The sequence below is a fragment of the Nesoenas mayeri genome (assembly GCF_963082525.1).
Source record: "Nesoenas mayeri genome assembly, chromosome: 25".
Classification (NCBI taxonomy): domain Eukaryota; kingdom Metazoa; phylum Chordata; class Aves; order Columbiformes; family Columbidae; genus Nesoenas; species Nesoenas mayeri.
Window position 1 is genome coordinate 2,829,020 of NC_137549.1, and position 27,164 is coordinate 2,856,183.

The 27,164-nt window shown below is 52.8% G+C and overlaps 4 protein-coding genes across 9 annotated transcripts in view; 2 read left to right on the forward strand and 2 right to left on the reverse strand.

Moving 5' to 3' along the window:
• FEM1A (fem-1 homolog A) lies at window positions 1-22,705 on the forward strand. Of its 3 annotated transcripts, XM_080359111.1 has the most exons (5): window positions 1-2,890; window positions 12,681-12,783; window positions 14,275-14,429; window positions 21,040-21,122; window positions 21,732-22,705. In XM_080359111.1, the coding sequence occupies exon 1, from the start codon at window positions 126-128 to the stop codon at window positions 2,163-2,165; it is 2,040 nt and encodes a 679-aa protein (XP_080215237.1). In that variant the 5' UTR covers window positions 1-125; the 3' UTR covers window positions 2,166-2,890; window positions 12,681-12,783; window positions 14,275-14,429; window positions 21,040-21,122; window positions 21,732-22,705. The 3 variants fall into 3 exon arrangements, with proteins under 3 accessions (XP_080215237.1, XP_080215238.1, XP_080215239.1); XM_080359112.1 differs by lacking the exons at window positions 12,681-12,783; window positions 14,275-14,429; window positions 21,040-21,122; window positions 21,732-22,705 and adding an exon at window positions 4,111-4,608; XM_080359113.1 differs by lacking the exons at window positions 12,681-12,783; window positions 14,275-14,429; window positions 21,040-21,122; window positions 21,732-22,705 and having other exon boundaries at window positions 1-2,595; window positions 2,837-4,097.
• TICAM1 (TIR domain containing adaptor molecule 1) lies at window positions 7,104-8,959 on the reverse strand (the record flags this gene model as incomplete). Its single annotated transcript, XM_080359172.1, has 1 exon — window positions 7,104-8,959. Exon 1 carries the CDS (start codon window positions 8,916-8,918, stop codon window positions 7,104-7,106), a length of 1,815 nt encoding a protein of 604 aa, XP_080215298.1. The 5' UTR covers window positions 8,919-8,959.
• Window positions 10,646-26,005, reverse strand: LOC308049491 (uncharacterized protein; the record flags this gene model as incomplete). The annotated part of the gene is made up of 10 exons (XM_080359173.1): window positions 10,646-12,115; window positions 12,208-12,336; window positions 12,520-12,719; window positions 13,145-14,207; window positions 14,331-14,413; window positions 14,991-15,186; window positions 15,653-15,729; window positions 20,840-20,966; window positions 25,135-25,192; window positions 25,890-26,005. 10 exons carry the CDS (start codon window positions 26,003-26,005, stop codon window positions 11,552-11,554), a joined length of 2,613 nt encoding a protein of 870 aa, XP_080215299.1. The 3' UTR covers window positions 10,646-11,551.
• UHRF1 (ubiquitin like with PHD and ring finger domains 1) overlaps window positions 23,348-27,164 on the forward strand; it is an 18,150-nt gene continuing 14,333 nt past the window's right edge. For 2 of the 4 annotated variants that reach the window (XM_080359106.1, XM_080359108.1), the window contains exons 1-2: window positions 23,705-24,055; window positions 25,455-25,592. The gene's annotated coding sequence lies outside the window, so the exon portion shown is untranslated. Of the gene's footprint in view, window positions 23,365-23,704; window positions 24,056-25,454; window positions 25,593-25,726; window positions 25,766-27,164 lie in introns of those variants that run through there. The other 2 variants (XM_080359107.1, XM_080359109.1) reach the window with 2 other exon arrangements.

Sequence of the window (27,164 nt, forward strand, 5' to 3'; positions counted from 1 at the left end):
ATGGCGGCCGGGCGGGGAGGCTGAAGGTTGCTCGCTGAGGTGAGGGGTCTCTCTCCGGGCGCTTGGCCCCGCAGGGCTCCTTCCCCCGGCGGGGAGCAGCCGGTCCATGGCCAGCTGCGGTCGCCATGGACCTGCGCACGGCCGTGTACAACGCGGCCCGCGATGGAAAGCTGAAGCTGCTGCAGAAGCTGCTGGGCAGCCGGAGCCGGGAGGAGCTGGAGGCCTTGACGGCGGGGCCGGGCGGGGGTGACGGCCCCGGGGGAGGGAGCACCCCGCTGCTGATCGCCGCCCGGCACGGCCACCTGGAGGTGGTGGAGTACCTGCTGGATCACTGCGGGGCCCGCGTGGAGGAGGGCGGCTCGGTCAGCTTCGATGGGGAGACCATCGAGGGGGCCCCGCCGCTCTGGGCCGCCTCGGCCGCCGGGCACCTGCGCGTGGTTCGCAGCCTCCTGGACCACGGCGCCTCGGTGAACCAGACCACGCTGACCAACTCCACGCCGCTGCGCGCCGCCTGCTTCGACGGGCACCTGGACATCGTGCGCTACTTGGTCGGGGAGCGCGGGGCCGACCTGGAAGTCGCCAACCGGCACGGACACACCTGCCTGATGATTTCTTGCTACAAAGGGCATCGGGAAATCGCGCGGTACTTGCTGGAGAAAGGGGCCGATGTCAACCGGCGCAGCGTGAAGGGGAACACGGCGCTGCACGACTGCGCCGAGTCCGGCAGCCTGGAGATCCTGCAGCTGCTGCTCCGCTCCAAAGCCCGCATGGAAAAGGACGGCTACGGCATGACCCCGCTGCTCGCGGCCAGCGTCACCGGCCACACCAACATCGTGGAGTACCTCATCCAAGGAGGGCTGCAGCAGGAGGAGGAGGAGGCTGCGGGGAGCCAAAACGGGACCTGTGCCTCAGGTGGGAGCCGTCAGAGGTGCGGCAGCGCTGGCAAGGAAACCCCTCAGGGCTGCGACGAAGAGGCGTGTTGTGCCTCAGCTTCCAGTCAGGATGAGCAGCAGGTCCCGAACGTGTTCTGCACTCGTGAGGCTGCTGTGGAAGCACTGGAGTTGCTGGGGGCTACGTTTGTGGATAAGAAACGTGACCTTTTGGGAGCGCACAAGTACTGGCGAAGGGCGATGGAGCTTCGGTGTGAGGGTGGGCAGTATCTGCCCAAACCCGAGCCCCGGCAGCTGGTGCTGGCCTACGACTATTCCCGGGAGGTGAGTTCTCTGGAGGAGCTGGAAGCCCTAATCACTGATCCGGACGAGATGCGCATGCAGGCGCTGCTGATCAGAGAGCGCATCCTGGGCCCTTCCCACCCAGACACGTCCTATTACATCCGTTACCGAGGAGCGGTTTACGCCGACTCCGGCAACTTCGAGCGCTGCATTAACCTGTGGAAATACGCTCTGGACATGCAGCAAGGCAACCTGGAGCCTCTCAGCCCCATGACTGCCAGCAGTTTCCTTTCCTTTGCCGAGCTTTTCTCTTACGTGCTTCAGGATCGCTCCAAGGGCACTTTAGCTACTCACTTGGGCTTCTCAGACCTGATGGGAGTGCTGAGCAAAGGGGTCCGGGAGGTGGAGAGGGCGCTTGTGCACGGCAAGGACCCTGTAGTTGACTCGGCGCAGTTCACCAAGACACTGGCTATTATCCTCCACTTGGTTTTCTTGCTGGAGAAGGTAGAGTGCACCCCGGAGCAGGAACACCAGAAGCGCCAGACTATCTACCGCCTGCTAAAGTGCAGCCCCCGGGCCAAGAACGGCTTCACTCCTTTGCATATGGCTGTGGACAAAGATACCACGACAGTGGGACGTTATCCCGTGGGCAAGTTCCCGTCGCTCCACGTCGTCAACTTGCTTCTGGAGTGCGGGGCCGACCCTGACAGCCGCGACTACGACAACAACACCCCGCTGCACGTCGCCGCCCGCAACAACTGCCCGCTGATCATGAGCGCCCTGATGGAGGCCGGAGCCCACATGGACGCCACCAACGCCTTCAAGCAGACGGCATATGAGCTGCTGGATGAAAAGCTGCTCACCAAGAGCACGATGCAGCCCTTCAACTACATCACCCTCCAGTGCCTTGCTGCTCGCGCCCTGGACAAGCACAAGATTCCCTACAAGGGTTTCATCCCCGAGGAGCTGGAAGCCTTCATTGAACTGCACTAGGGAGAGGTGACGTCCCCAGCCTTGCTTGTCACCCATTTCACCCCGCAGAGCCTGAGATCTCGGGCCAGCCTTGCCTCGGTGCTGAAGGCCATCGCTGTGCTGAGATGGGCTGCGAGCTTTGTCCTCGGGTGTTGCCGTGGAGCTGACACGCAGGGGCAGGGGAGGAGGAGGCTGCAGAGCTCCCGCTGTCCCTCGTGGTTGGCGTCTCCAGGTACCAGATCTCTCCAGCGCACTGTGTCCAGAGAAGGCGACAGCCCCTGCCCCTTCCCCTGCCAACCGCCTTGTCCTGCGATGGAAAACGGAGATTCCCTGGGACCTGCCATCTCTCCCGTTAGTGCTGGATTAACTCAGCGTTAAGCTTTGGAGCAGCTACACATCACACACATGCTCTCGCCTTCCCATCCCAAATACTGAGCAGATAGCAATGCAAGTGAGGAATAAAATACCTTCCAACTAATTATTTCCCCACCCCCTTCTCAGATTTGGGACAGTACGAGTCTCACAGCCCAGTGGCCTGTGCTCTCTGAGGCCGTCGCTGTGTGTGGCCGTAGGGCTGGGTGTGCTGATGACGGTTTCATTTGTTCTGCCTTGGTTGGTCAAGTAGCAAGTGGTGTTAAAAGCCTGAGATTTCAATGATTGTGCATAAAGCTGGGTTATTTCTTCTCTTTTAGAGCCAGGCCCTATCTATGCTGCAAGACTTCTTCAATCCTGTAAGATATAGTAAGGTCAGTTCTGGTTATATAGTTTCATCGATAGATGTTGGGGTTTATGAATGGGGAGGAGAAATTGCTACCCTAAAATCCTAACATGATGTTCAGGCCATTAGCTTGCCCGTTCTGTGCACGTTCACTCCCTTCTCCACACGGAGATCCTGGAGCTCAGTGGGATTGGGCTGCACAGGGTGGATGGATCCGGGTTTCAGAGCCAAACCAGAGCACTTGGAACCAGTTTTTGGGGACAGGCTCTTGCAAGCCCTCTAGGATGAGAGGTACTTGGAGTGTGGGTGGTTATTGGAGGGTTATTAAAGCAAGTGAGTGTTGGTGGCATGTTTGCATGAGGGTGGTCTGAAGGAAGAAGAAACGACAGTTCAAGGTGCCTTCTTGTTCTTCTGAGGTTTATTAGTATCAGCCCAGTGGGCTCTGTTAATTACCCCATCCTGAAAACCTACACCAAGGCGGTTGTTAGCATCTGGGTTTGGCTTTTGATTCTTTTTTGCAACTTTACTGAGGATGGTGCTACTTCAAAGATGGAATTTGAAATCTCCTTTGGCTACTGGTTGGGCAAGCTCCCTTCTTTAATTAGGATCTGCACACAACTTGTTTTTCTCTTGAAATCCATGGTCTCATGGGAGGGATTTGCCTCCATTAGCAGAGCCCTCCTTGGTGGTGATAGCGCTGGTAAACACTCTGCTGTCCCAGCAGTTTATGGTCTTGCAGGGGAGTGACGGGGCCTTGGCAGCCAGGGGCTCATTTCTTGGCCCCGGGCAGGGTGGAGAGGACACAGTTGGGGGTGAAGCAGCTGCCGCTGAGCTTTGGGAAAGGTCAGGGCTGGGAGAGCAGAAGCGCTGATAGAACAACCATGCACTATATGCTACTGAAGCTTCTCTACTTGTATTTATAAGCCCGCGTATCCATACGCCTCAATAACCGACGCTCTCTGCCCCTTCAAGATATTGTAGCTCTGCCATTACATTTTTGCAGTGTTAACTATAACATTTATTTATAAAGCAAGGAGGCTTAACTTTTATTGAGCTGTAAAGTGCAGAGTTAGTTTAGCTGCATTCTATATGATATTTTCCTTGCGGCTGAAACCTGAACTAAACTGCAGGAATGGAATTTGTTAATTTGTGAGCTGATGAGCGCTCTTAACTTTAAATAATAAAACAAAAAATGGCTGCTAGAACGCAAGTGCCGTGGACTTCTTGCTGGTAAGCTTCTATTTTCAGCTTGTTTCCTAGGGCCGATACACTCGTGGGTACAGAAATACCGTGATTGTTTCATTCCATCTGAATTTACTCCTGGGCAAAGCTCATCTGTACTGCAATTACAACCGTGTCCCCTGGAAAAGGATAACGCTGACATGGAAGCGCCACTTTGTACACGTTGTCTTATCTTTTGATGTAAATGAAACTCTGAAAAGTTGCTGCTCTGCTGACTCAAATTACCTGTGGGCGCTGCAAGTGGGGAGAGAAAAGCCTCAAGGATGACAATACTTTGTGTGCTAGAAAAAGGCATTACATATTTTCTTTTTCAACACAGAAATAATCTAATTACCTAATAAGGAGCCAGCAATTAAATGTTGATAGTAATTACTGGGTGGGAGAAATCACTGCATGAATTTAGGGGTAATTACAATGAACAGTCCGTATTTATTGTGGGTGTGAGCCGGGCCAGCTCCAGCGTGTGGGGCAGAACGAGGAGTTGTGGGGAGCACTGAAATGTTTCAGTGATGATTTTGTTATCTAAATAATCATCTTGGGCAGAGAGTGAAGGGGTTTTGTGGTTCTTTTTCCGTGGGAGTGGCTACAGCCCTTCTGTACACCCCACGAACAAAATCTCTGCCTTTTATTCCTTTCTTAGAACCTAAGATGTGCTTTCTCTCCCTAATACGAGTAATGGACCTTCTTGCCGATAAAGCCTCATGAGCAGGTTTCTTTAGAAGTGCAAAACGTTAAGAAATCCATTGGAGTTTTTGTGGAGCCGGCCCCTGGATGGATGTCATGTGTTTGGAGCCTCCTGATGCCGTAAGATCAGCATTTCTGAAGAAAGCAGCCTGGACATAAAGATATGGATGTTATGTCAGCATTTCCCAGCTTCCCAGGGAAACTGGGGGAGCATGAGGGGGTCACAGGCACACAAGTGTTCTCGTGGTGAAAACAGGGCCCTAGTGACAAATCTTCCTTTCCGGGGTCAGCAACAAAGAGAGCCCTGAAAATGGGGGAAAACCTGTGGTTCAAACTGGGCTGTGGCTCCAAAGTTGCTCCCTGTAACCTTTGAGCCTCTCAGCTCACACACTGTGAGCTTAAAAAAACCTCTCACAACCCTGCCGTGTTTTACATTCTGCTGTGTATCTTCCCCTCTCCCTTTCTCCCGTCCAAACAAACCTGATGTGACTGTGTGAAGGTTGTTTACAAGCTAAAGCAGCTTCCAGTTGACTGGTTTTGCGTGACATGTATTAATAGAAAGCTGTGCTGTCTGGGTTTTCTCCCAAGGGGAGGGACTGTGCTGGTGGCTGCAAGTGACAGGAATTGCAGTAACACAACACCTATTGGACCAAAGGTGACATGGAGGAGAGAAAATAGGGAAATAAAAGGAATCCAAGCACTCAGAGGATTCCAACAGACAGTGCAGAGAATAAATGAGTTAATCCACAGAATCCCAGAATGTCAGGGGTTGAAGGGCCCTGGAAAGCTCATCCAGTGCAATCCCCCCATGGAGCAGGAACACCCAGATGAGGTTACACAGGAAGGTGTCCAGGCGGGTTGGAATGTCTGCACAGAAGGAGACTCCACAACCCCCCTGGGCAGCCTGGGCCAGGCTCTGCCACCCTCACCAGGAACAAGTTTCTTCTCAAATTTAAGTGGAACCTTTCGTGTTTCAGTTTGAACCCATTACCCCTTGTCCTATCATTGGTTGTCAAATGGGTCCCATTGTCGCTGGGTGCTTCGAAGTGGAAAGCCAAACTGTTTCAAAGCTGGAAGCCAACAACTGATGGCAGCTTTTAAACAGCGGTGATTTTCTGTGGTTTGTATTCTCAGGACAGAGAGGGCTTGGATTTGTCTGAGCCTGGTGTCCAGGAGGAGCCTAAACCTCCTTGAACTGGGGAGGGAGAGGCAGATTTGTGAGCAGATCTGTAAGAAAGGACCTGTGACCCCTTACGAGGAAATTCTATGGGATTTAAGCCCAAACCTGTGGCAGTGGGGACACATCAGCGCTGATGTCTGGTGGTGCCCAGGATCTCCAGAGCTTGCACTGAACCAGCGTTGCTCTCCATACATCCTTGGCCCCTCCTGAGGGACATAAGGTGCTCAAAAAACCAAAAGGCAGTGGGTGCAGCTTTTGCCACAGGGCGGGTGGAGGGACTGTCCCCCTTCATACCGTGACCTGCCGTCCTCTGTCCTTTTTTCCCTAGGCACAGCTTTACTGCAAAGATGCTCATTTAGCCTTGTGTCCGGTGTGTGATCTCAATTCTTTTAGCAAAGTTTTCTTAAATGCAAAAATACTTCACGTCACAGCTCCAGAGGTGTTTCACAGACAAAAAAACCTCTCTCTGTAGTTTCGGAGGGGAACTGTGATCTCTTGGTGCCTGAGCTTAGGGGCCTGCAGCCTCTCCCAAGTCTGGGAGACTCGTTTCCAGAACCTTCCTGGGGCCGACGCGAGAGGTTTGGGGCAAGTGGCACCGCTGGTGGGGCCGCAGCAAGAGGAGCACAGCATGGATGCAAATAGGAAATGGTGTGAGGGGCTGAGGGGATCATTGTGATCCCAAGCAAAAAGATGAAGATGGTGAGACCCCTGCGGCGCTTCACACTTTGACAGGAGGCCACAGCGACTCCCCAAAGCATCTCCTGAAGATATTCCCTCAAATGGTTTGCTCAGCAGCAGGTTATGAAACAGAAACCTGCCGTGCCATCTCCCTGCACCCCAGAGGTACAGACAGAAGTTCTCGCGATATCCCAGACTGCCCCTTTGCTAATTCTACAGGAAAGAACCAGAGAAACAAATAAATTAATTAAAATTTATTTATAAAACCCTCCATTAGTCTCAGAAAATCAAGAAAATAATTTTCTCAGTTACTTGAAAATAAGAACAAGGAACCTCTTTTGTCCAGCAACAAAGAGGGAAGTTTTCTCCTGTGCTCCAGGAAAGCGGCACCTTTTACCCACAGAGAAATAAGAGTAGTCCCAGTCCCAGAAAAATCACTATAATCTAGGGTTTGAGATTAACTCTGAGTGTCTGGCCTTGGCTGACCTGCTGCACCAGTGGTGTCACCCTCCCTGTCCTGCGCACCCGCAGTTTCCACCTGCATGATGTTGTGGTCCCCGATCTGCACCATTCGGGCGTTTTGGATGATGAGGGGTGGGACACCTGCACCCGCTGTCATGGTGTAGTGGCCCCAGGGGAGCTGAAGTGGTTGGAAAGGAGGGGGACCCACCGGAGCAGGCGTGGGGTGCCCAGTGGGGGGACCCCACTGGTGGGGCGGCTGTGTTGCTGATGGAGGCACCTGGGGAAGGGAGCCCAGGTTCAGAGCAGCTAATTTCTGCAGAGTTTGCTCCTTGTGCAGCTGCAGTTTCCTTCTCTGCATCAGGTCCCACATGTCTTTTCTCTCTTTGATCCTACTGGGCTTGAAGGTGTTGTGCACAGTCCTGGAGAACATGGGAGAGTTCTCATCCAAGGGCGTGAGCGTGCCAAGCACGCTGGGAATCTGACTCCGCTCCAGCGGGTTCTCCTTGGGCACAAAAGGGATGACGGAGTCACGCTTGGATGGGTTCAGGATGGACTCCATCAGAGCAGTGTCTGTCTGGAACATGCACAGGCTGCACTGGAAGTTCTTGGTCAGCAGAAGGATGATGAACGCCGAGTTTTCCAGAGCATCCTGGAAGCAAGTGATATGGCTGCGGCCGGCGACGGAGAAGTCCTCGCAGAGCATGGCACCGTTGGGAACGCCCATCTCCTCCAGCACGTTCTTGACCCGCCGGGCAACAAGCTCATCTTCACTAGCGTGTAGGACGACAAAACTGAAGAACTTCAACTCTCCACTGTCTGGCTCTGATGTGGGCATTGGTTCCACAGTTTGGAGAGGAGGCCAGGCTGGACAGGGTGATGAGTGGAGGGGAGCGGGGTAGGAGAAGTTGGAAGGAGCTCTCTGAAGAGGAGAGGGAAGGGTTGAGGAGGAGGAATAAGTAGGAGGAGGAAGGGAATGGGTTGAAATGGGAGCAGATGTGGAGTTAAAAGTGCCTGCTGGAACATATGAGTCCCCCATGGACGTGTGGGGAGGACCAGGATCCACTGTAGCTCTCAAGTCAGGAAGGCCTGTAGATGATTCATTTCCATCTTGCTTTTTGTCTGTGCATTCTTTTGGTACATGAGGTTCTGCTGCCACCGTGCTGGAAACATCACTGCTTTCTTCAGGGTGGTTCACAGCACCCGGCGTGGGCACCTGCATCTCAGGAACGGGGAGATTTGGGCGATGTGAACTGACCTGCAGAACCTCCTCTGGCTGGGGCACTTGGGCACCTGTGTCCTGCCCGGGGTCAGAGTTGGGTCTGCTGGCCCAGCTTGTTTCCTGCAGGCCGTGGCTCCATCTGTCCCCATCGGGCTGTCCAGCAGCGCCGGTGCTCCCTTCGCACAGCCGGCTGGGCAGGGGGACACGCTCGTGGGTGTCAAAAGCAACTGTCGGCGATGCGCTGACCTCAAAGCAGCTGGAGAGCGAGGGACTCCCTGAGGAATGCAGGGTCCGTGGGCCTGAAATGTCCGAGTTGCCCCCGATCTGCACCGGGGAACTCCTCACCGCGTAGTTTGGGCTGGCCGTCGGGAGAAATCCTACGTCCCCGTGAGATCTCAGCATCTGGAATTCGTCACCTGGGCCACTGCTGATGGCAGAGCTGTGGTTTTCCTGCTCCTCAGCTGGGATGCTGTTGAGCGTCACCCCCTGAGCCTCCGTGCTGGCCTTGCTGAGGACTTTATCTTCTGGCATCTGGGATAGAAAATTAAACACGTCCTCAAAGTTTGGCTGGAGTTCAGCGCTCTGTGCCATCTCAGCTGGTGGACCAAAGCAGCATAGATGGAAAAAGCATATTACAGAGTTCAGAGCGAAGGTTTGTTCCGCTGTGATGTCTGGTCACACTTCAGGTGCCACACGAGCGATGGTTCCTTGCTGCTCAGGGGCTCGTCTCAGAACCGGGATGTCTGCGTCCTGGGGAATCTGCGAGGAGAACACAGGGCAATGTTTGGAAATAGCGATGTGGGGAGCTGAGGGAATCATCACATTAATTACAACTGGTTTAAAATAATTGCTGAACTAATTATTTAGGTAAATCCAAGTGTCTGTCTCCTCCAGGCAACTGGTTCCAGGGGCCTCGTGGGCTCCTTGCGATGAGCAGTTAAGGAGTCAAGCGCAGGGTTGATAACCCGCATGCATCCTCTCTCAGGCAGCTTAATGTGATCATGGACATTCTATCTCCGTCCACATCTATTCCTTGAGCCCTCTTAAACCCCCGCACTCACCACAGGCCTCTGACTGGGGTTAAATTAAACAGCAGAACTTGTCTGGAGTGGAGGAGCCCGAGTCTGGAGGGTCCGCGGCAGCCACAGAGACTGCTCACAGGCACTGAGGCTGCTGCAAAAGCTTTCCCTATTTAAAGGGAGCGCCAGCGAATGCCCAGAATAGCTCTCAACTGGGGAAACTTTATAATTTCATTTTTTTTTCGTCCTATCTCATAAAAATCCTCTGATTGCCTAATGCACGAGTTCAGGCCGAACCGGGAGGAAGCTGCTGCCACTTTCTCCGGAAACCTCTGATTCAGTGAAACGGCGGTAGGGAAAGGAAGAGGAGGGCAGGACCAGGCAGGGAAGGGGCGGGCAGGCGCTCGACCCGGCAGCCGCTCCCTCGGCCGCCCCCCGCGGCCGTTCCTCCCGCTGCGCCCCCGCCTCGTCCCGCTGCTCTCGCCGCTTCCCGCCGCAGCCCCTCGGCTTCGGCTTCGGTTCGTGTGCCGGGCCCCATGGGAACGGCTTCCCCCGGCCCTCCAGCCTCCTCTGGCGGGGAAGGGAAGAGGGGGGAAGGGGAGGAAGGTGCCGTTTTACCTGCGGCTGGTGCGCTGCCCGGGGAGCGCTCGGTACAGCTGGTGCCGGGGAGCGGGGCGCGCCCGGGGCCGCGGGGACCGCTCGCCCCGCCGGAGGCTCCTGGCACACGAGGAAGCGGCTGAGCCGGCGGGGCGGAGCGGGCACGGCCGGGGCGGAGCGGGGCAGCCCGAGCCAGCCCCGCAGTGCCCGGCCCGGTGCCCGGGTGCCCTGGGCAGGAGCGGCTCGGCCCGGCTGAGCTGCCGCTGCGTGGCCCGGTACGGGACGGCCCGACCCGGCCCCGGTGTCCTCCCCGTGAGCGCCCGAAGGGGTTAAAGCCGAGCGGCTGAGGGTGGATTTGGTCTGGGAACCCAGCTTTGTCTCCGGTGGGGGACGGTCGGCGTTACCTCTGTAAAGTGTCGGTGGTTGGAACCTCAGGGCTGGGAGATGTGGGTGCAGCTGAGCCTCGAGCACAGGCAGGAGTTGGAAGGACAAAATTGCGACAAATCTATTCTGCTGAAGACTGAGGCAGAACATGGAACTGCTAAAAGTATTTATTTCTTTTCCTTCAGCAAGATCAGGGAACATGCAAGCTGCCCAGAGAAGTGATTTATTAAATACACACTTCTAGAGGGTGGGACAGGGGACATAATGCTGCAGCTTTAGATACACACAAGAAACTGGTATTTCTTTGAACACGGGTCACATTTTATTCTGAAGTCTGCTTGCCATTCATTCCAGCCTTAGCACAGGGACCATGCCAGGACATAGTTACCAAAATAAGTTACATTAGAAATGATTACACAGCATTATTTGCTGGGAAAACAACCCGCACCCACCTCCCCTATTTTAGCAGGAGATCCTATCGCCACGGCAGAGGAGCTCCTGGGAAAAGCTGCCTCATTTACCAGCTTCTTAATGGCTGCAAAAGGTTTCATACATGGACTTGAACACAAACAGAAAAGCCCAGGAGTCATTTCTCTGACTAGGAAAGATAATCCCACTGCAAACGGGTGTGTTTAAAAGAAAATCCCACCTTGCTAAGTGTTTCTCTGGGAAAGAAAAAGTGCTTGGCTGATCCATAAAGAGAAGTTTCTCTTTGGGAAGCCCCGAGCTGTTGGTCTGCAGGGCTGAGCTGCTCTGGAGGCACAATGGGCAGAGAGGAAATAGTGTCTGTGATGTGTATTTTTAAACTTGTAGAAGGAGGGAAATGGTATCAAAGCTCAAGCACATTATCGTCTCAAGATCTCTGCGGCTTGGATGAATTAAACCCAAATCCAACGTTAAAAATAAGTTGAGACAACAACTCTTCCTCAAATTGCCTCAGCAATGACTTGTTCACACATAGAGCTGGGCTGACTTAAAAGCTGAAGTACAGGTCCCCATCTTCCCTTTCAGGGCAGCAGCATGATTTAAAAAATAGTAAATCAGGATATGGAATCACCCCACTTTGGTTAGCAAGTCTCCTTGCAAACTGAGCCTCACTGTAAACTCAGCCTGGCGCAGGCAGAGAGCAGGAGGGACTCTTGACATGATTTGCGGTTGAACACATGATAAAAAGACCAAGTGCTGTCCCAGCCAGGGAGCTCCGGCCAGAAGAGCTGGAATTGTTCAGAGATCTTCCCCATGCGCATCCGTTTTTACCTCCTTTACAGCCAGTGCCACCTCTGGGTCTTTCTCTGCCTTCTCTTCCAGCTTCTCCAGCACTTCACACCCTTCCCCCAGGGTCCTGTTTGCTCCCTTTGGTTCTTCAGGTGTCTTGGTCTCCTCCTTCGATGGTGTAGCCATTTCCACCGTGGCTGATTTGGTATCAGTCACTCTATTTTTCTTCTTCTGCTGCTTTCTGCTGTCCTGTGACACTTTAGCTCTGGCTCGGAAGGGACCCACAAGCCAGTTCAGGGGGGTGTTCTGAGATACGTACTCAAACAGGTCATCTAGGGACCTTTGGGCTTCCACCACATAGTCGTGGCTCTGGCTCAGGGTGGTGCTGGAGAGGTCCTGGAAAGACATAGCACTGGCAAAAGAGCTGTGGAGCTTGTGGATATTTCGAGTGGCCCGGTGCACAGCTTCTTGGATGTTGCTGGGGAGGCCTTGGATGCTGGTTTTCAGATTCTCGTAAACGGGTTGTAGCTGCTGGGTGATGATGTGCAGCATAGCTAGAGTCCGTGACTCTACCTGCTGGGAGAGAGACACAGCTCAGTTACTGGGGCAGGTGGGATGTGCAGCAGCCACCAGAGGCTTGGGGAAATACACCCTTTTGGGGATACCTCTGCTTGGGAGGCAGTTTTAACTTGGATTCCTTTGGGTTGGGTCAGGCACCAGTCCACCCACAGCCGATGGAGCTTCTCCTGCCCATCCAGAAGCCTCTGGCCAACCTCTTGTTTCACAGATTCAATCTGATGGGAAAAATGAGAGGAAGAGCTGTATTGCAAGCACACACAGAGAAGCACGAGTGTTTCCCTCCCAGGGAGGGATCCAAGTTGACATGTAGCTGGTGCAGGATGGAGGAGGAGCTTCCATCTGAATAGCAGAGCAGGAGGACTACAGACAGGAGGAAAAAGGAAAAAGCGTGTCTGTACCAGTTTTATTGCCAGCTGTAGTCGCGAGAGAGTATCCTGGGTGCGCTGCTTAACACGCTGCAATTTGTTCAGGGAGTGGCGATAGGCTCGGTGACGGACTTTGTTAGAGAGGGAGCCCAGACGCACGAAGTAACTCCGTTGCTGTTTCTGCTCCTCCACAGAAGCCATTCCAGATCCCTCCACAGCAGCGGCCAGCTTACCTGGGGGAAACAAGAACAGAGATGCAGCTGCACTCCACTCCCCCGGCTGGGAGGCAGGGAAGAGGTAAGATCACCCATTGTATTAGTAAAACATGAAGGCTGAAGCTTGCTGTGTAAACAGTAGCGGTTTGCAGTTGCTCAGGTATTAAAGGTAGGCTAGTCCCTGCTCAACGTGTTCTCTTCCGATAAGCAGACTTGACAGATAGGTTGGAGCACACACCCACGTGTTTATTTGCCTTGAGGCTGACGGGCAAGGACCAGCCAGCAAACACTTGAACTCTGTCCCATTCCATGTGGCAAGTCAGTGTTGACAGCCAGCCAGCTCGGTGACAAATTCAGAGCTACCTGTCTGCTTCAGAAGATGGCTCTCGCAGTCACGTGGGAAAGGATTTGCGTTTACAACTTCCAGCTAAGCATTTTCTCACCTAGTTCCTCCTCGGTCATCGGGAGGTAGTGATCCACCAGATCTTCCGACATACCCAAGACAGATTCCACCCCACCCGCCACTGCCTGGCTCACGGCCTTGGCTTTGCCGATGCTGTTGTTCACCACCAAATTGGTCTTCTCCACTCCCTCCTGGATGGCCTCTCTGCTCTGCTCCAAGGCTGTATTTATTTTGCTACTTATGGTGCCATATGCAGCATCCAGAGCTGTAGTGACTGTAGAAGTGACTGCTGATTTGGTCTTCTCAACACCGTCCTGAACAGCCCCTTTGGTCAGGTCCACCGCCTCTGTCACCTTGACAGTCACAAGGTCCTTGGCGCCCTGAGCAGCCTCCATGGCATTGACAATAGTAGAAGCGACCGCAGACTTGGTCATTTCAACACTGTCCTCCACGAAATGTTTGCTGAGGTCCACTGCTTCGGTCACCTTGTTAGTCACAAGGTCCTTGGCACCCTGGGCAGCCCCTACAGCAGCAGTAATGGTAGAAGCGACCGCAGACTTGGTCATTCCAACACTGTCCTCCACCATGTGTTTTGTGAGGCCCACAGCCTCGGTCACCTTGACAGTCACAAGGTCCTTGGCACCTTGAGCAGCCTCCACAGCATTCACAATAGTAGAAGCGACCGCAGACTTGGTCAGTCCAACACTGTCCTCCACAATATGCTTGCTGAGGTCCACCGCCTCGGTCACCTTGTGAGTCACAAGGTCCTTGGCGCCCTGAGCAGCCTCCACGGCATTGACAATAGTAGAAGCGACTGCAGACTTGGTCAATCCAACGCTGTCCTCCACCATGTGTTTTGTGAGATCCACCGCCTCGGTCACCTTGTGAGTCACAAGGTCCTTGGCGCCCTGGGCGGCCTCCACGGCACTGTGGACAGTGGAGGTGACCACAGACCTGGTCAGCTTGACGCTGTCCCCAACAACATTTTTAGTGAGGTCTACAGCTTCAGTCACTTTATCAGCCATTGCTTCCTTCGCCTCACAGGCAGCATCCATAGCAGATGTCACCTTGGTGGAAACCAGCTGCTTGGTGTCTGAAATGACCTACAACAGGGAGAGGCAGAGAAAAATACATTTTATTCTTCTGAAATAAGTTTTTCCCTCCCCGAAGCAGGTTTTCTGTATGAGAAGAGATCAAGTCATGGCTTCCCCAGGAATAGCTTTCACCTTATCTGCTGGCTGTTGAAGAAAAGGCAAGTTCTCCTCCAGCTGATCCAGTCCTTTGCAGGCATATTCATTTACAAGTGCAACTGGAAAAGACAACAGGTACCAGTTTATTCTCCAATTTGGAAAGGGGGGGTTTTGACCTTACAATGGCCAATTCAGGACATGTTTGTGAAAGCTAGCCAAAAAAACCCAAACCAACCCAATTGTTCTGGGGTGGTACATATGTGTGGGATGTGCTGTTAAAAAGTGAACAAACCCTGCGATTTGGCAGGTTCAAATAGCCTTCCCACATTGCTCCAGCTGGAATGCAATACTTGGCGCCGGTGGGTGAGGTGATTGGTCTAAAGGGTTGAAAAGCATTGGGATGAGACAGACTGAGCTACATCCAAGATGGGATGCTCAGAACTTGGAGTGACAGAGGCAAAACAAGGAGTTTTTGCTTAGTGACTTAAATAACCACAAACAAGAAGCCAAAGTTTGATTCTGCCAATAACAGTTTCATGTCCGTGAAATTCAGTGGGTTCACTGAGCAGGACACTCAGTGCTACAAGTAACTAGAACAAGGTGCTGTAGGGGCTGGATGTCACCCAACAAGCATGTGAGACTCCGCTCCCCGCCTGCTCCTCTGTGTAGAAAAGGTCCCTCCAGCCTCTCACTCACTCTGTGACTCGAGTTGGTTCAGGATGGGCTGCGCCCCACCAACCACGCTGCCCACTGCCACCGCAGCCACGGTCTCGGCCACGTTGCAGACACCGCTGAGGCAAGGATGCGTCTCCTTGGTGTGGTTGTAGGCAGATGAGACCAGGTTGAACGCAGAGCTGAGCAAGGGCAAGCTGGTTACCCGGTTGACTACACTCTAAAAGCCAAGGGAAAGAAGTGACATTAGAGACCCGGCTTCAGGCTGGTGCGTGAATACAAGCCAAGTGTCTATCCAGAAAGGTCCTAAGGGGACAACCAGTCCATCTCCTCATCCTTCTTAAACTCAGAGTTGAAGGGATCATCCAAAAACCACTAGCAAGTCAGCGACAAGCCAGGATTAACATTTCAAGCTCTGATCTCCTGAACTCCAAGTCACACTGGGTTTCAGCACCAAACCCAGATCAGGTTGTGTTTCAGAATCACTTGCAATTACTTGAGCCAGCCCTGGAGTTTTCTCTTGAGCAAAAATGTTATTAACTGAGTTTAGATTTAGCCACAGCTCTATATGGTTGATCTTTCTGCTCCCCCCAACCTGGTTTTGAGGTGCTGGCAGTTAGTTAACCGGCACATCTGTGAGCAGGTGAACTGTTGCTTGTTAGAATACGAGTTGCCCTGGCACCTACCGCTTGCTGCTGTTCCTCAGCCTTCGGTAGGCCTTGTTTTGTGGTCTTTTCTGACTCCATACTGAACTCAGCTGCAGCTAAAAGGAAAAACAAGAGTATAACAGCATGAATATGACTTAATTTATTCCAGTGAATTAAAGTCTTAGCAAAACTGGTGAAAAAAGCAGAGAGCAAAGTTGGGACCCATCATTCTGCATGTCCTAGGAACAGGAGTGTGGCATCACTCATCTTTCTTGCAAAGGTACCAAGATATTCGGGAGGCTCCATGATTTATGATGTGCAAATATTTCCATAGGACAAGGGCTGTACTCGATGACCTCCCTCAATCCCAAACCAACCAAATACTTTAAATAACCATCCTGCTTATTTTGTTGCTGATAACATTTGACTGGCTTCAAAGTTGCAGGTTGGAAGTGGGTGAGAACTCATGTCAGGCATTTTCTCTGCTGGAGATGCTTGTGGTTCAGCTTCCCACTGCGCAGGCTCTTGCTGGCCAAGGGCTGGGGCGCTTGAAAGATGCACCTGCAGAAATGACGCTAACGGTGGGAATCACTGAATATCGTCTCACTCGATCGTGACACGTTACTGTCCTTCTGACAGGCTCTGCTGAAATGCAGCTGCAGCAGGACGTCAGGACAGTAGGATAAGTGATTTTCTACAGCAATAGGCATATTTTACCTTCTTAAACAGTGCTCATAGCCCCTTTCCTCTGAGAGCTCTCTGGAGTATCCTTGGGAAAGGACATTTTGATGTGAGTCATTTTAGAGAGGTCCCGCCGTGCCCTTGCTCATAGTGGGGAACTGACATCAGCTTTCCCACTGCCACCAAGTCACAGCTCTGGGAAGGACGTGACAGCTCTGACTGGCTACCTTGAAACTCGTGTTCCTGTCCCGCTGACCAGCTGGGCAGGAAATCTCTCCTCGCTTCCTGTGAAACCAAATCTCTGAAGTATTCTCGTTACATAATAGGATTGAAGAAGTGCAAGAATAAAAATTGTGCAATATCTTCAATGTGCATTGGCTTCCCCGGCATAGACCTATGTTGATATCTGGACACTTCGGTGTCGAGCGATAAATCCAGGATTACTTCTCAGCCTTAGTCAGGCATGCCATGGGTTTTGGCATATTTATTCCTTAGTGCAGCATCTGCTTTTGTGTCTGTTAGCGCTTAATTCCTCTTCTTAGAATTGCTATGGCATTTTCCAATGGAAAAATCCCCAAACCAAAATTCTTCCCAAACCGGGTTCCCAAGCCAAGCTCTGCTCCAGGCTCCCTGGCAGGCTCTACCCAAAATAACTTGCCGTCTGATTTGTCACAAAGACCATTGTCTTGTTTCTTGTGTTCTCTGACTTGTGTAAGGTTCTTATTTTGCTGTGGAAACAGGAACAGAGAACTGGGGAAGAAGTAGTGAAACAAGCATTTGTTAGCCCTGGACTATGGATACAACAGGGGAGTCATCTCAGGAGGTAACTTGGCAGGATATCAAATATTGTGGCATTAACTCTGCAATTACTCAGCATTTTAATGAGATTCAAGCTGAGTGCTACACATCTATGGCAAAAGTTGTCACAAACCTTGGGACCTCCAGCCTCTCAAGCCTGGAGCCAACGCTCCTCTGCACATTCCTGCTGACCCCCTGCCCGGGGGGCTGCGGATTTAACAGCACGGTGAAAATACACCTTGAACTTTAACAGCCTGGGAGAACTTCTAGAAAGCTGCTCCAAAGAAAAGCAGAGCTTAAACACAAAGTCTCAGTCCCAAAGTCCACAGGGTTTGCTCAGTGAGTGGTTGCACTGCTTCAGGGCAAGACTGTTGGGTTTTTTAAGCCAAAGAGACTGAGTCAGTCCCTGTCAGAGGGCAAAGCCCAGCTCTTTCAACACCATTGCAAACAATCCCTTTGCTCAGTTATTTTACTTCTAGACACACGCGGAAAAAGTCAAACATCAGAGTGTCTTGCTGGCCTTGGTGTCAGCACAGAAACACCGCAGGCAAAACAAGAGGAGAGGACTCTAGTTGCTGGCATAAGTTGGGAGTAATTCCTTGGCTGATGTAAAAGCTGGTATAAGGTTAGAATCAACCTCTCAAGCACTGGCAGCCCATCTTAATTACAGATGCAACTGTGTCGGTGACAATCCTTGCAGCACAGTCATGGTTTGCTCTCCTCTGTGTAGGAGTGATTGGGGTGTGTTGCAACGCTGCTATTTGTGGTGTGAGTAAGTGCTCGGGAGCCCACAGCATGGTTTTATTTTCTCTTTCTGGTCTCTCCCCTGCAAAAACGCTGAGCAGAATCACCAGGCAGAACCAGCATCACCGTTTGCTTTGGTTACAGTTGGCTGTGTATGAAAATGATGATCAGATGATTTCATACCATTGCTACATCAGAAATATTAGGTCACTGCTGGAGGAAGTTCTTGAAACTACATAGTTTCAGAAAGAACTCTTCCGTGCACATTTTGAGTTTGATACAATAGCTTAATTGCTCATCATTGCCCAATTTGGCACAAGTCTCAACTCAGTGAAGCAGCAAGAGTGATGGCACCACAGCTGCCAAGCTGCTGTCCTTTCCCTGCCGGGACTGTCACAGACAGTGCCACATGCTGGCCTGGCAAAGGAGCCAGTGCTTTCCTGCTGGGGTGAGTACCTCCCTGCTTCCTACAGAAAACAAGCTCTTCAACTTGTGTAGGTTTTTATTTTCCCTGTGAAAGAAGCTGTTACATTGTCCTGCAGACAGAGAGGTAGGATCTTGTTCAGGAACCTTTTCTCCCCTCCAAACATATTTTACCTTGGGAAGCCAGGCTGAGCCATAGCTAGTGTTCAATAGCTTAGCTGGCAATTCCTTAATGACCATTTAGGAAAACAAAGCTAAATTTAGTGCTTTAGATAGGAGCAGGGAGGGCTTATCAAGGTACTAATTTGTGGTTAAAGCACTTAGATTCTTTTTGAGATTTGCCACCGATAACCCCAGTTACCACAAGTGCAAAACTGGGTCAGTGGGTGTCTGTGCGTGGGAAGGGCACTGCCCAGGCATCATTTGCACAGGTTCCCAGGGCAGAGTTAGTCTCAGGAGGAGGATCAGATGGATTTCAGCTTTGACCATAGGATGAGTTTCAGAACTGCTGGCAGAGGTGCCCGTCTAACCTCAAAGATTAAAGCCACCCTTGCCCCACACACACTTCCGATGGAAATTAAGCACCACAGTAAGTGGCCACTATGAGGCTGGGACAGCGAGCATAAAAGCTCTCCAGGCTATCAGAAGTTGGAGATATTTTAGGAAAGAGGAGAGAGAATTTACTTAAAACAGCCTCTGGGCTTTCCAGCACTTTCCATTTACCAGTTTTTCCATGAGGACAAAACTCTGAGTTTCAGACGGAAGCTGTAACTTGCAGAGCAAGCAGCATGGCCCTTGCTCTTCAACGCACATTTTCATATGGATGTTTCAGCAGAACCAGCTTCAATCTTTGAAGTCCTTCACAGCCACACAAGTTTCAGGTAGTGATGACCACATTTAAGAACCCTGTTCGCCTTGAGAAACACTGAGCTAGTTTGCCAAGCGCTGGAGCTGACAGAGCCTCCATCTGCAGAGACACGGAGCTCTTGAGCAAGAAGTTACCTTGTCAAGTCACGCCACCCTTCGTTAACACTATTATCATGCCAAACTGTCATGTGAAATAGCTACAGGCAGGCCCGGCAGCGCTGTCAACAGGAAGGGGATGCCCAGCTGATGGCACATCCCGCTGCCCAAAGCCGAGGGGGATGGCTGGTGCGGTCACGGGCTGTCCCCGCATGGCTGGGTGACAGGGCCACCTCCTCTGGACCCGTCTTGGATCTTCAGGAAGGAGGAAAGAGCTTTCAGACCCAAAGCTACTCAATTACACCCATAATGTTACCAAGAAATCATCTCAGGGCTAGGAAGAAGCCTTTAGGGATGGATTCGAAGCCCTTGGGGATGGATTTGGAGCCTTTCATCTCTTCCCCAAGGCACAGCAGACTCAGGGTGACACCAAGATGTCACCTTTGGCTTCCAAAAGCCCAGCATGAGACACACCACCATGCACAGACGGGGCAAAGCAGCAGAGACACAGCACGCAGCTCTGCACTTCCCTGGGGAGCTGGAAAAGCCCCACGGGCGCAGCGTGGGGAACAGAACCCCCTCAGCAAGGACGTTTTAATCTCAGTGCTCCCAGCCCAAGGCTCTGGGCATGGAGCCATTTCTAAGCCCAGCTTCCAGCCTACATCCCCAAGAGGGCTGCAGAGCCCCTGGGGAAGCCAGGGGCAGTTTGTGGGGGACCCTCCCAGCCCCAAGCCAAACCAACAGCCCAAAAACCCGCCTCCCCCCGGCCCTGCCTTACCTGGCTCCTGCGCACCCCAGCACTGACGGGACAGGGAGCGCTGGGCGTCGCCCCACAGAAATACCCCCAGGGCCTGACGAGCAGCCGAGGCAGCCAATCGGGGTGCTGCAGGTGTGGGCCTGGCCAATGGGGAGTGGGTGGGAGAGGGAGGGGCGGGAGGTGTGTGCGGGGATTGGAGACCCTCCAGGAACGTGGTGGCCAAGCAGTGGGGTTGCTGCTGAGTGTCCACTGATGTCTGGCTGATAGAGGTCGATAAGAAAGATGGGACAGACCTTTGAGCAGGGCCTCTTGTGACAGGACAAGGGGTGATGGTTTTAAATTAAAGGAGGGAGATTCAGGCTGGACATGAGGAAGGAATTGTTGGCCCTGAGGGTGGTGAGAGCCTGGCCCAGGTTGGCCAGAGAGGTGGTGGATGAACCATCCCTGAGACACCTCAGGCCAGGCTGGACGAGGCTCTGAGCACCCTGAGCTGGTGAAGATGTCCCTGTCATGGCAGGGGGGGCACTGGGGGAGCTGAGAAGGTCCCTTCAATACGAACCATCCTAAGAAGGACGCGCCTGCCAGGACATCTCAGAGCACTTGGCTTTTTCCGAAGAGCAGCTGCTTTAGCAGCCAGTAGCACGGTTGGCAAGTCCACACCAACACCTGCTCTTGGGCTGGTCCTGGCATGGCAGATGTTGTCAGGGAGTCCCAGAGAAGCAGGATATGGGGGCTGTGATGTGGAAACAGCACTTGGATGTGATGTTTTCTTGGCACGTCTCTCCTACCCTGCAGCACGGGTGCTGTAGCTGCCCCAGGAGTGAGACGCGCTCTCCACTCAGCCCTTGCCTGGCGAATACGTGATGGTGAAACGTTCTGTTTCTCAAGTTTGCTGGGGTTTTCAAAATAGGGGTTGCCTTTTATTTTTGTACTTGCAGAGGGCCCAGCAATGCAGAACTCTGAGTCCAGCTGCAGGAAGCTGGGGCTCTTGAATAGCAACAGCAATAACACAAATTTTAGCTAACGCTTTGCTTTTCTATTTGTGCCTTTTCATCTTCAGATCTCAAAAACTAGTTTGGAACCATCAATTAAGCTTCCTGTTGTCTGTTTTCAAGATCAGTGGGGGAGGAAACTGAGGCACAGGTAAGAATTATCTGAAGTCTTCTAAAGCTATTAAAGTGATTGAGTCACCTTGTTTTTGGCCGGTGAATGCAGGAGACAAGAGTCTCATTTCTGTCTTGCCCACAAAAAGCCGTGAAGGCAGCGGAGCAGGAGGCTGTCAACATTTTTTGAAAATGTGCTGTTAAGGTGACAAAAATGCAGACAATTGCCACTTCCCAGCTTTGAGGTTCAAAGGAATCCCCCTCTTTACTTGAGTCAGATTTATTGTGGAGTCGTTGGCTGAAAAGGCCTCTTCCTAATGCCCACTGTGAATGGCAGATTGTGGCTTTTGCTTCTTTTACCACGTGTGTTGCCGAGAAGACTTTTAGTGTATTTGTCTGTGTGACATAAACTTCATATTGTAGTGTCACCGGTGAACCTTTCATCTGCCAAACTCCCTGGCAGCGCACGGTCCCTCCTTTGATCTCATTCCCTTCACAGTTTTGAAGTGTTTGGTGTCTCGTACAAAAACTTCAGGTGATTAGTAGGTATCACATGGTGGCTTTTATACATTGTAATGTGTGTAGGGGAAAAAATAGATGCTCTTGTCTGTCCTCTGAAGATCTGATGATCTTTTAACTTTATTTTCAGGTACTAGGAATCAAGAAATCAATCCTATTTTTTTGTGAATGTATACGGACAGTGGCCGCGTCCTCAGGTACAGTGTCAATGATGCAAAGAGTCAGTTTGTGGGCGTGAAGGGCCTGAGCAGGCCAGTTGTGGAGGTGATGGTGAAAGTCTCATCAGGCAGGTTGTATTTCATCACCCCGGTGGGTAGAACAGCGTGATGTGCATGATACACCTCCTTGGGGCTTGTAGCACGGATGAATGTGAGCAGAAGTGTCACAGGGTTTGCCTGAGATAACGTTGATAATTATAATTAATGAGGCAATGTTTAATATCTGAAGTGTAGCTTTAGTTACTAGGTCAAAGTCCCAACGCTTGGATCTCCTGCCTGCAATGTCAGAACACTGAAAATTCGTTTGCAATTCCAAAGCAAAGGTTTGCACGATCATTTCTGTGAATCTCGTTACTGTATAAACACCACATACTTAAAGCTGAGATAAAATCGGTTCTAAGAAGTTTGGTGGGCGTGGGAAGGGTGTAGGAGGAAGCAGAGAAACACGTTTGGGGAAGAGAAAGGGAGTTGCTGGCTGGAACGAATGAGCCCTGTGGCACTGGGCAGCGCTTCCCACAAGAGGCAGCGTCGTGGCAGTGACTGCGGTGGCTTTGTGCAAATGCTGTGTCATCAAGACATGGGGCAGATCCTTTTGGTGGTTCCCAGATGGAAACCCCATCTCCTGTGCCCATCAGGAGCCAGGAAACCCCGCTTGTCTGCTGGCTTCCAGCTCTCATTTCAGCTGCGTCCTGGGGTCTGCGTGTGGCCGAGGCCTCTCCAGCTGTGTGTTCCCAGTCCCGTGTGGATTCCTGTGGTGCGTCACAGCTCAGCATTGTCACTTTGGGGACCAGAGGCCGCATGTGACACTGGAGCGCCCACCTGCAAGTGTTCATGTGCTGCAAAGGATATGAGTTACTGATCTTCCATGGCATTTACTCCATTAATAACCTGCCACGGTGCCTCGGTCACCTTCCCTGGGGCAGGTGCAGGCACGAGAAGAGCCGATTCAAGGGCGAGGCACGCGTTGCTTTGATTTCTGTTCCTTGGTTAAGTCAAGCAAAGCCCTTGGGCATCCAGCAAACTGCTTGAGCTGCTCTGTGGCGCTCAGCTTGGGTGTTGTACGAGCTGCAGTACAATGTTGTCTGGAGCCCTCTGAGGGGACAAATCAACCTGTGCAAGGTCCACAAGATGTTTGCTGACATCTCCACTTCGCAGAGGCTCTGCTTTCTCCTGATCCCGTCTTCCTCTCCCCTATTGCTTCCCCTTGTTGGGAGCGAGTGGTCGTTGGGGTGACGGTGGCAGAAATGGTCTTAGCTGCTCAAATCGACTCAAAGCCCTATGTCCCTCTAACGCTGCAGCTTCCCGCCAGCCGCAGCAGTTGCTGGTGCTCCTCACCACAGCCCTTGGACATCCTTGAGCTGGTCCTGCAGCGCTGGGTGTCTGAATCCTGAGCACAGCCATGGAGGCAGGACCATCGCAGAAGACAACACCTAGCTGGATCCTGTCCTGTGCCACCCCATCTCTACCCCCAGACTTTCCCTGACGATCTCCGAAGGCAACAGCCTTCACAGTGCTGTGTCCTTCTGCAAACAACTCTCCAGAGAGGTACCAAAAGCTTCAGCCCAGCTCTTGCCTCCCAACCACCCCTTTGGTGTCTCCAAGTGTTCAGAGCAGCTCAGGGCGCGCTGCAGCTCTCTGCTGCCCTCACCTGCACCCGCACACACAGGACTTGCGTGTCTCCCTCTACCTGGACGTTCCCCAGCCCCTTCTTCCCTTCCAGCACCTCCCCTACCCAAAAACAGGGGCAAGTTTCTGCCCCGAGCCCCCGTTCGCTTTGGCCTCACTGCAGGGACCAGCCTGATGGGGTCTTGGCTGCTCTCCCGGTTCACCAGACTGCAGACTGGTTTTCTACACACCCGTCTGCTCCTCTCTCTTGTCTCAGGCCTCAGGCAGCCTTGGGGTGGTTGACATAAGGCTGGTTATTGGTAGATGAGAGAGTGGATGACGTCTGGGCCTGCCAAGTGTGTCCTGTCCATCTCAGGCCATTGCTGAGACCCCCACTTGGGCTTCCCCAGCAATCAAACACAGGCTCCTTTCGCAGCCCCCACTCTTGGAGTTTCATTAGCTTTACCCCTGTTATTTTAGATGAATCTGAGCCCCAGCAAATCCCTCGGACCAAGCAGATGTGGCCTCTTCAGCTGGTGCATGCGGAGGGGAGCCGGGGGTGAGCTGAGCATCCCTGACCCAGCTGGCATTCTGCAACTTGCTGTTACCATGAGCCTCTTCATCATTTAAGGTGTTTGTACCTCTTGTGATGCTTCTTGTGGTTTTGTAGGACCAGCCTTCTGCTATTTTTCCCAGAAAGTGCTGTAAAAGCATTGTAAGGGGTGTTCTGTGAATCATAGGAACCGTAACGGGGACACTGTGCTGCCCACCCAAGGGCAAATGTGGCCCCCTTGGAACCGATGAGATCGGTTGTCAATTCTTCAACATCCAAGGCTTGTTTTAATGATGTTTATCAGCCGGTAGATCTTAGTGCATGCCTGGACTTTGGTTTCTCCTAAACATTTTGTGCCAAAATTTCACTCCGAACAACACAACCATGGGCTGGGAGACTTAGAATTCTGTCTTGTTAACTGCATTGTTCTGCAAACGAATTCAACAATGCTTTAAGTTTCCACAAACCGAACTGGATATCCCTGCTGGCAGGAGGAGCGAGATATTGTTTCCTCACAGCGTGGGGCTTTTACCAGATGGCAGAAGAGTGTTTTCAATCAGAACTGGAACTCCAGAGCAAAGAAATGCCTCAAACACTCTGAAAAGGAGGAAACTCAAACTCCTCAGCCTCTCAGGTCACTGATACAACCAAATAATGTCTTAAGTTACTCCAGCAATGTTCTAGTTTTAACAGAAGAGAGGACCTTAAAAGGAGAGCATATATAATCTAACCTCTACGAAATCACTACTAGAACGATCTAGAATTGAGCCTTATTTAAAGTGATCCGTAGACCCAAGTGAACATGTAGGATGCAGCACGGTTTTTCGCTGCGTGGGTTCACCGAATGACTAAAGGTTTCTCGAGAAAGTGGGCTGACAGTTTTAGGGGTGCTACGAGTCACACACAACCAGCCGGAGCCTTTTTCCTCGAACAGTCCGTGTCTTACGGTAAAACCGCGTCCCCTGCGCTGGAATGGGAACTGCGTTGTGTATTTGGGTCCATGGATGTATATTCTTAAATGAACACGAGACGGAACGCAAGGCAATAAGGTGCTCTCAGAAACACATTTAGCACCTGTGTGCGTGACATGAATAGGTAACTGTTCACATATACAATTATTGTACATCAGCCCAATGGGACACACTCAAGGTCTGTACCTGAAAGTGGCTTTTTTGGACCTTCTTACAGCACTTTACTATAGAGATGTAAGCAATGCTGAAAAAAATAAGGTGAAAGAGGGTAGTAAAAGTCTGTTATTAAACTGTCCTGCACCTGGAAGCCATGAGGGATGTGGGTTCCTCTGGAAACGGGACATGTGTGGGTGGCAGATTATGGATCCAGGTGCGCTGGTGAGCAACGTTGATTTGAACTTTAGGCTGGGAGAGCCAAACCTGAGATGCTTTAGACACGCGGCGTCTCCTTATGAGGGTGAAAATGGCTTTTCCAATACTCAGGCTTTGCTCCTGCTACCTGCCAGGTCTGTAACGTCTGATAACCCTGCGGGAAGGTCAAGGTTAAGACTCCAGTGCATCTATAAGGAGAAAAATATGACTTTGTGGCATTGCAAAACCTTCAGCTCTGCGAGGAAATGAAGCCTGACTGCTGCAGGTCGCAGGTCAGATTCACGGCTTTTGTGCAGTGACACAAGCCTAACCTTTGGTACTAACCTAATCTAGGCCAGCGACTTCCAACCTGCAACTCGGGGCTTAACCGCGGGATCCCCAACAGATCCTACGGCAGGAGGGGGATCGGGAAGAGGCGCCCGCTGCTCCGGAGGCTTTGAGCGTGGTGTGTATTCAGCCCGGCTGCCTGCAAACCGGGCGGGGGGTGCCGCATCCCTGCGATGCCGGCGTGTTTTCACGCGCGAGGTTGGCTCTGTGGGTGCAGGGGCGGGGTGTAACACGGGAAATACCAGTTTTTGCATTTCTCTCGGCGGCGCCTCGTGTTCTCTTTGTGCGCGGTCAGGCCGCCGGGGCCTCGGGTGGCGGTGCCGCCGGGGCTGTGCCGCAGCGCCCAACCCGCCGCCATTCCCGCTCTCCCACCCCGGCGGCTCTTCCCCCCCAACCACCAGTTTTTGTGCTTCTTTTGGAGCCGACTTTTCTCAGAAACCTCACGGTAATCCCCCGCTTACAGTTTACTCCATCCGATGGCCATCTTAAGAAAACTTTATCATTTCTAATTTCCTCATAGCGTTAGGAGTTTTGGGGAAAAACCTCCTTCCGGACCAGCTCTTTTTGTCTGCTCGCGCCCCACGTGTGCGGTTCTGCCATGTCACCCAGGCCATGTTTTTAGGAGCGAGGCCGTGGACAAGCCCCAGAAGTGACCCAGACCTAACGGCCTGGGGAGTTAGAGGCCTCTTGCGGATTATTTAGATTATTCGGTTTATTCCGATTATTCCGTTTATTCCGATTATTTGCATCACAGCAGGGAGAGCAGCTCCCCGGGGGAGACGTGACCCCTCGGGTGAGGAGAGCAGTTGTCACAGGGGAATCATTCCTGTCCTGTCCCCTCTCCGGTGACCCCCCTTTTAGAATAAAAACCGGCACCGTGGTCTCAGCACCGGAGGGACTTTCCCGGACAGGGGGACCTTGGGAATTTGGGGAGGGGGTTGCCAGCTCCCCCGCGGTAGCGGAGCGGGGGTCGCCGGGCCGGGAATCCCCGGGAAGCGCCGGTTCCGGCGGGTCCCCCCCCATCCCGCGTTCCCGGGAGGCGGCGGCTCCGCCCCCCCCGCTCGTTCCCGCCAGCGGCGGCCAATCGGCGGCCGCCCGCCGCGCACGGGGCTTTTCCGCGCCAAACTCCAAAGCCCGGGGACAGGCGCGGGCGGCGGGTGCAGCACGGCACCGGCCTCCAGCACCGCCACACCGGTGAGTCCCGCCGGGCCGCCCCCCCGCCCCAGCCCGCCGCGGGGTCACCGGGAGGGTGGCGGAGGGGTTTGTATCCCCCGGGAGCGTTGCGGGGAGCGGCTCCCGAGCTGGTGACAGCTGCCGGTTAGCGGTGCGGCTCCGCTGCTCGCCCCCCCGGCTCGGGGCGGGTCTCCCGGGGGGTGAGCGCTCCGGTGCCGGGACGCATCGCTCGGGGGCTGCGGGAGCGACTCCCCCCCCCTCCCCGCGCCGCCTCCGAAACGGGCCCGCGGGAGGGGGTGTGAGCGGGGGTTGGTGACCGGCGGGGGCGCGGGCCGGCATCGCCC

Bases quoted from the DNA above. Each gene is read 5' to 3' on its own strand.
- FEM1A (XM_080359111.1), top strand. From the start codon at position 126: ATGGACCTGCGCACGGCCGTGTACAACGCGGCCCGCGATGGAAAGCTG.